This window comes from Salmo trutta, chromosome 13 (genome assembly GCF_901001165.1).
Source record: "Salmo trutta chromosome 13, fSalTru1.1, whole genome shotgun sequence".
In the NCBI taxonomy this organism is placed as follows: Eukaryota; Metazoa; Chordata; class Actinopteri; order Salmoniformes; family Salmonidae; genus Salmo; species Salmo trutta.
Window position 1 is genome coordinate 11,019,933 of NC_042969.1, and position 7,542 is coordinate 11,027,474.

The 7,542-nt window shown below is 44.6% G+C and overlaps 1 protein-coding gene across 1 annotated transcript; it reads right to left on the minus strand.

Annotated features, from left to right (window-relative positions):
• Positions 1–328: 328 nt before the first annotated feature.
• On the minus strand, positions 329–7,499 carry LOC115205173 (uncharacterized). The gene is made up of 11 exons (XM_029770879.1): positions 7,226–7,499; positions 6,667–6,921; positions 6,330–6,433; positions 6,108–6,228; positions 5,876–5,947; positions 5,554–5,733; positions 5,089–5,279; positions 4,527–4,728; positions 2,188–2,259; positions 1,828–1,954; positions 329–1,558 (listed from the first exon to the last, which is right to left on the minus strand). Exons 1-10 carry the CDS (start codon positions 7,250–7,252, stop codon positions 1,847–1,849), a joined length of 1,332 nt encoding a protein of 443 aa, XP_029626739.1. The 5' UTR covers positions 7,253–7,499; the 3' UTR covers positions 329–1,558; positions 1,828–1,846.
• Between the last annotated feature and the right edge of the window lie 43 nt (positions 7,500–7,542).

Below are 7,542 nucleotides of genomic sequence, written 5' to 3' on the forward strand. Positions count from 1 at the left end.
TATGTACTAATCTATGTTACACGGTTCTACTCAAGTGTGGATTCACTGCTTATTTTCTCTCCCAGTATGTTCCAGCGAAGGGGGAAAGAGTGTGTTTGGCATCGTAACTGCCAAGTCAGGTGACATCGTCAAGGTGAATTTAGGGGGGAGGGGAGTGAGCAAGCGTCACTCTCCTACCTGGCCTACGAGGGACCTACCAAGAGGAATAGACCAAATGTGCAGGTCAGTATTGTCACAAACGCCTCTTTATACCTCCAGGTGGCATGACCTTTTAACTTGAACAACAGGTCATTCAATTTAAAAGTTTGATGTCACTAGTCTTCCTCCATTTTGTAAAGTTGCGCCGCTCAACACGACCCCTGGTTCTAAATATTAATGGTCCTCTTTCCATTCAGGCTGCTGGCACCCCAGATTGAGATACCCAAGGACCTGGGGGGAAAAAATGTCCCCTTTGAGATGGTGGTGGGGATGAACTGACGCGTGTGGGTCAAGTCCTTTGATCTTAGCAGTTGAAGGGGATTTTGACCCCAGTGTGAACAATCACAGCAGTCAACACCTACGCTGATCATTTCTTTTACATATTTTGTACCCATGAGCAAGGACAACGTCCTTGGTTGATAATATCTACTCTATTCTTATTTTATGTGAAATAAATAAGTAATTTAACTGTATTGATTAAGTCGCATTGATGAATAAAAAAATGAATAACTTGTCCACAAAAGGGCACACCACCATCATTTACATTTGCTAGCTGTCATGTACTGGCAAGTCAGACTCGGATGATGAAAGTATGCAGGAAATCACCTCCTGTACTGTGAGGGAGGGGTATCAAACCAATCACAAGAGCAAACCACACATTATGCAATGACCATTAGGTCTCACATTGAGCAAGACCCATTCAAGGAAGTGACTAATTCCTCCACACACCCAGCCACAGTAAATATTTGTTCACTGTTTAGACAAAATGTGCATGCAGGCCAACTGTAAATTGTCTAATCTTTGGAATATGTTTTGACAGGTTAGCCTATAAAATGGAGCCTGAAAAAATACCTGCCTTTTTCTGACTAAGCTTATGTACATGCATAACACAAGTAAAGGATATGAGGGGTGAGATCCTTGAGGGGTATTTGTCTGTCCAACTGGTATACCCATAAAGGCCTAGGGATAGTGGAGTTGTATTTGAGTCAGTCCAATATTTATTTTAAAACTGACAAACCAAATGTTGTACACAGTTCACAATGCGGGTGATGTCAGGTAAACATGAAAGGAGTTCTTGAGGACGTACTTGAGATCACAATTTAATACGCAGGGCCTCAGCGGATCGCTTCCTGCCGTCTTGATTCAGACAGAATTTATTGCATACGCAAACAGACGTGTTTTTGTAAAAGAAAGCGTCGATGATTGTGGAGAATATGGAAAAGTGGGCCTACATAGTCAAGGATCAGTGTGAATGTGGTGGGTTACTTCTTGCCAATGATCCTGGAGGTACCACCCGAAGAACTCTACAGTCTCTCTCCAGGAAAGCCAGCCCCTCCCAATCCATCTCCCCCACACAGTCCTATACAGAGAAAAAAAATAAGACTTTCAAACAAAAATAATGGGTCTTGTCAATATAACTGGAACCACTGGTATAGTAGCATATTGGCCATGCCAACTATAGAAGCATAAACAATGGTATTACCACACAGAAATCTGTCCATTCTTTTAATTCATTCAATACATAATTGATTCAATTGAGTTATTAGAAAAACAGCTTAACCGCTTGTTGAGAGAATACACCTCTTGGAGACTGAGCCAAACCAGGAGTGTTGGGTTGGGCAGTCCTACCTCGAGCAGAGCAGCTCTTTCACATCCACTCTCTGGCCCTCTGGTCCTTGGGGGAGACCGGTAGTGTTGATGATGTCTCTTCACAGGCCGTTCTCAGCTGCTGCAGCTCTTTGACCAGCGCCGTCATCTGCAGAAAGGAACAAGTTAATCTACTCCTAACCCCTCGTTCAGCTGTTACACAATGAAAATAGGGTCTCACTACATCAAAGTGCACAGTTACCAGTAATAACATGCAATTGTATTCACTGATGGAATTAAGTCAGTTTTGTGTCAATACCTTTCCAAGTAACTACATGATATAAGGGCAACTTGGTGCGAGGTGATGCCAAGAATTTGATTATGACGATGCCATGAACTCACTTGATTGGCTTCTACTGGCTCGTGCTGCCATGGATTCCAGCGATCGACCAATCCCAGCCCCTTCTCTCCGTCCTGTGATGACCAGTGGACACATTGACAGCAGAAGAATAAGACTCGCAGACGAGTAAGGGAAGGTAATAAAGTAAAGCTTCACGACAAACACTGGTCCTAAGGCCACCAAGTATGACATCTGTGGTTCCCTCACTGCCAGGATGTTCTCTGCCAGCGAAACTGGAGGAAGTACATTATTATTCAGTAGCAGATAGAATGGAATGCAGAGAGGACATTTCATGTGGAACAGAAAGGTCTCTCATCAATCGCCATGCGTAAACTTTTGTTATGTGCTTCAGTGCCCACTAACTACTTCTTTAGCACTACTCATTGCTGCAGAATGGGTTTGACTTATCAATCTCACCTGCTGGTGTAACTCTTGGGTTAACAAAATGAGGATTGGTACTAGGGCTCCTGCAGGTTCTGTACGTGGAATGGTTGAGTTGCATTAACATGGTATAGTATGAACTGTAGTTATTTTGGATTACAGTCAACTCCCAATGAACGCAACTTTAACGCACTAAAACGGAGTTTGCACTTATCTGAAGTGTACTAATCGGAAGTCGATTGTGGGCCAATGTTAACATGAGACATAGCCAGTTTGACTATGTGAGGACTTGCTAAAGTCTGCAGTTTGTATCTTCGTTGAATTCAGCAGACACGGGGCCTGTAAAACGCAACAAGAACAAGCAGACAGAACACAGGGAAATCTGGGACTCTGATGACGGCAACGGAAAACCTCATGACAGGGTCATTATCCCATTTCCTCATAATTTGAGTGAGAGTGTAACAGGGAGGGAGAGAAAGAGAGAGAGAGGGAGTGAGAGTCTAAGTGAGCAGGAAGTTTCCAGCTCCCCTCAATCAAGAAGGATTGTCTGTGGGGTCTGTGCCAGTGTGGAGTCACGCAAGGTGGCATCAGCCAGACTCGGGCAGAAGTACATGGTTTTGGGAACATACCGCTCAGTTGCAACCAATAAAATGAGGGCACGCACAGCCAAACTGGAGGGGGAAATGAGTCCAGTACGCTCCAAGAATAAGCATTTGAAGTGCTGGTATTGCTCAGTATCAATGTAATAACATTATGTAACACCTATTCCTGAGTAAGCATCGTGTACTTGGAAGTGAAAAGAACAAAGGAAAAATAACTTTCATTACCTCTTTGTCTAAACTTAGTTTGCTATTGTAATCCTTCTCTCCAACTGGTCCTTTATAATGACATTGTCAAAACCATGCTCTCTGATTGGTCCCTTCATAATGACATCATTATAACCCTGCTGTCTATTGCCCCCTTCATAAGGACATTATCCTGCTTCATAAAGAGATTGTCATCATCCTGTTCTCTTGATTGGTCCTTTCACAATGACATTTTCTCTCACCGATATGACAGTGTCTAGACCTGCAGTATTCCAACAATGTCTTCCCAGTCTGCATATCCCATGAAACCATGTTTATGCGTCCGCAGGGACCTGGGCAGTAAAAGTGGGCCACAAGCTCAGGGTCAGAGAAAATAGTCTGGGATAGGGATTAGTGTAAGCCAGAAGTCAAAACGCCTCACCAGCTTCAACAATAAAACAAGAACATGTCAGAGTCCTCAGACGACAACAATGAGTGTTACATGAACAAATGGAAGTTGTTCATGGACTTTGTGGCTGTAACAAGTTTGCTGTTGCGTAAGGTTGTTACAGCGTATACATTGTCAGATTTGAGCACAGCTGCTAGAGAGGAGGCTCTCCAGACTCCCCTGTCTCCCCTCACAGACCAGAAGCAGAGACTGTCCAGCATTATCTTTTATCTGTAGTATTCTAAGACAGTGCCTCCTCAGGAATCCACGGTCTATATAAAACTCATAGGTATGTCTATAGCTTGTCTATACAGCATGTGTTAGCGTGATACTGGATAGGGACACATGTAGCACAGTAAACTGTAAAAAATGATTAGCATCCTAGCTTAAAAAAGGTTCTCGGATTGCATGAAGGGGAAATGTGTACTTTTTCAACTTCAATAAAGTGATATTTTAACATAAAGTACTTTAATAAGCCAATGTGCTGGGAGTGTAATAAAAGCCATTGCTTAATTTCCAAGGTAAAAAAAAAAAACAACGCTAGTTCAATTATATAGCATTTCTATGTTCTAATGAATTCAACGGAGTATGTTGGGAAAAAGAAAAGTTTGGGAACTGTTGAAGTGGGATTTGGAAGAGAGCTATGTTTGAAAGAACATCACTACCATATGTTAGGTTTTCTCCATGTGATATGGTTCTGTAGGAAAGGGCTCAAATAGGCAGTTACCTGGTTCTCTTCCTTTATCTGTAGGCCAGGTTTAGAGAGCGGCACCTCATGGATCTTAAGTCTTAAGTCCACAGACACATCCTTTCCTTGTACCCTCTCCTCCTCATCCTCCTCCTCCACTTCCCCCATCTCATATGCGGCACTCTCCTCCCTCAACCCCTCCGACTTTTCGGAATCTTCCACATCCGTTTCCCAAGCGCTCCTAAAACACAAACAGATGTGTTTAGCAAAAATTGGACGGACAAACCCCTGCTTCTTGTTAGTCTGTTATAAGGCTGACTGTTTCTCTGTTCTGGAGCTCTCAGCACTCTGACGTTGCCAAGAGTGAAAACGCTGAGACGGGAAACTTACCCTTGAGCTCAAGATAAAAGTCGAGATACTAATTCAATCCCAAATCCACCCCTACCCCTTTTACCCGTATGAAGACCATAAGGGTTGCATAAGCGCAAGGCAGCAGTATGGAGAAAATTCCACCTAGGCTATCACAGAGCAAAGTGGAACCATATCTTTTATATCCATCTGATCCTTTCAGAGCTACAAGTGAGGCTGGGGGGTTCCTTACCCAAAGGCTGAGGAGCGCCGTCTCCCTGTGGCGAGGTCTCCCTGTTGAAGCAGCTCCTCCCGCTCAGTCTCCAGTGCTGCTATGCGAGCCCTGAGCAGGCGTCCGTCACTCTCCATCAGGGAGGCCCGCTCCTCCGCAGCCCCGGGCCTCCGTCTGAGAGACGCCACCTCCTGTAGCAGGGACTCATTTATCTGCAGAGCATCAGCCAACCGAGTGGTGTTATGGAAAATATTGAATAGCCTTATTGTGGCATTCTTATGATAGAGGAAACTGTTACTATATGATTGGTAAAACAGGGACTATTATCTACTGGTTCACAAAACCCTTCAGTTTTCAATTAGCCATGTGTTATCAGATAATGCCTGGGTTAAATACTACTGAGATACATGTACGAAGGAACAGCCTGCATCCATTTTGGGTCTAAATCCCTGTACCAGTTTAGTTGGTCTGGTCTTCCATGACTACCTGCTTCCTGCCATGTAGCTCTGCCTGTGTGGCCAGTGTCTCTCTGTGGGTCTCCTGGAGGCTGGAGCGTGCCTGGTACAGCTGGGAGTGAAGGGCTGCCATCTGGGCCTCCCTCTTCTGCTCCATCAGCTGCTGCTGGGCCCTGGATTCCTCCAGCAGACGCTCAAGGTTGTCTCGCTCCTGAAAACACCAATTTCTTGGGTGATGGCCAAGCACAGCCGAGTCAGCCTTACAGAACTTTTTTTCTCAAGTCAAGGCGTTTACAATGCGTGTCAGTTTTGTCATGCTATTAGTTAAAAGGATTAAATACGGAGTGCTTTACTTTCAGAAGTTGTCCTTTGTCCACTGCTTGAGCAATAAGCTGAGAGGTCATACTATGGTCCTCCCTCTGACACTGTGGGTGAACGGTACAGAATCATTTCTCCTGATTATCAGTTTGACCTCTGTCTGTCAGATTGAAAAACAACTCATTTCAGTGGACATATGTCTTTCATACTGGGCAACTTTCATTTTGCCACTGGGGGACTAGTTTCCTATGATTATCAAGGGCTTACAGGAGTCAAGCTGTCCTGTTGGGGTGAGGGTCCATTCCTGTAGAGACACTTTCCCCTAGAACAGAGAACCTGGTCCAGTTGGGCGCTAATGATCTCTGAGTCAATCTCTAGCCTGCCCACTCTGAGGACATGAGACAGAAAAGTCTTGAGCAAAACACAAAAAAGAGAAAACCAAAACATTATCCACTGCATTGACCAACAAGCACCATAGTTGTTAATTACCTTGTGTAAAGGTCACCATATGGTGGGATGTAGATGTTCTCTGATAACAGACTGGGATGGAGGTTTACTGGTCGATTGATCTGCCCAAGATTCAAAACAAGCATCTGTGGGGGAGGCAATTAACAAATATGGGTCAAACCATGGCACAGGCTAGCACAGTGACCTTGTGAGAAAGGAAAGCCACTCAGCTAGGTCTTTACTCAGATGTCAGCCTAAATTCCCTTCCTTTAGAATCCCTTTGGAGAAAAAAAAAACGATGGAAAAGTGGCATCAGTCATCTTGAGGGACAGAGGCTACATTAACTACAGCACAGGTGGCAGTAGCAGCTGTCTATAACCTGGGGTAGTTTATGTCGGCTCCCTGGGCCCATTCTCTGGAGCATTCTGACCCTCTGTTCCTGCAGGGCATTTTGGACCCGAGCCAGACTGACATCCAGATCTCTCCTCCGCTGCTCAGAGTCCAGGAAGGCCCGAAGGTCAACCGTCCCAGGTTGGGGGAGTCGATGCCAGCCAGGTATCATATCGTCCACGGGGTACGTTAGTGGAAAAGACATCTGCCACTGTTGCCAACCTGTGTCAAAACCGCCATAATACTGCCAGTGACTCAATTATACAAATACATTGTAAAACAGGGCTTTCATTCACACTCATACCTACCCACAAACCATTAGCTCACAATGGAGCACCGAAAGTGCCAACAAGAATTATTAGCACAGTAACGGATAGTATTTGTACATGGTCTCATTGTTTGAACAGTAACAGGAACAATGTTTACAAGCCACATGAAAAATGGCTGACATGTTCGCGACAACATACAGGTAATAGCTTCAAGCTGGTTGTCACAACTCATAACGGCACGAGTGAAACTATTGCAAAGATGAAGTAGTAACCTCTCACCTGGACAGAGGTGTATTTTTTCTTCATTAAGTAAATGTAGACCAGCAGTTGGCTTGTCTTTCCTTTAAAAAAAGGTTTAGAGGGTTACTCTGCTTGCTCCTGCACCCTTGTCCCGTCCGGTAACCCATGGATACGCTCCACCCACTGCACTGTGCAGATGAGACTACTGGCCAGTGGCCACACTGAACATTAACCGAGAGGACACTTAAGAGTTTAGCTGGCTGACCTAATGCTTGTACAAAAAGAATACTCCAGGAATATCCAGGAATAGGATTCATCTGTGTCTGGGAAACCACTGCTTAGTGTTCTGACCCAAG

Bases quoted from the DNA above. Each gene is read 5' to 3' on its own strand.
- LOC115205173 (XM_029770879.1), bottom strand. From the start codon at position 7,252: ATGAAGAAAAAATACACCTCTGTCCAG. The intron at 6,922-7,225 runs GTGAGAGGTTAC...AGTCACTGGCAG, and splicing joins AAAAATACACCTCTGTCCAG to TATTATGGCGGTTTTGACAC. The intron at 4,729-5,088 runs GTAAGGAACCCC...TTTGTGTTTTAG, and splicing joins CGGCGCTCCTCAGCCTTTGG to GAGCGCTTGGGAAACGGATG.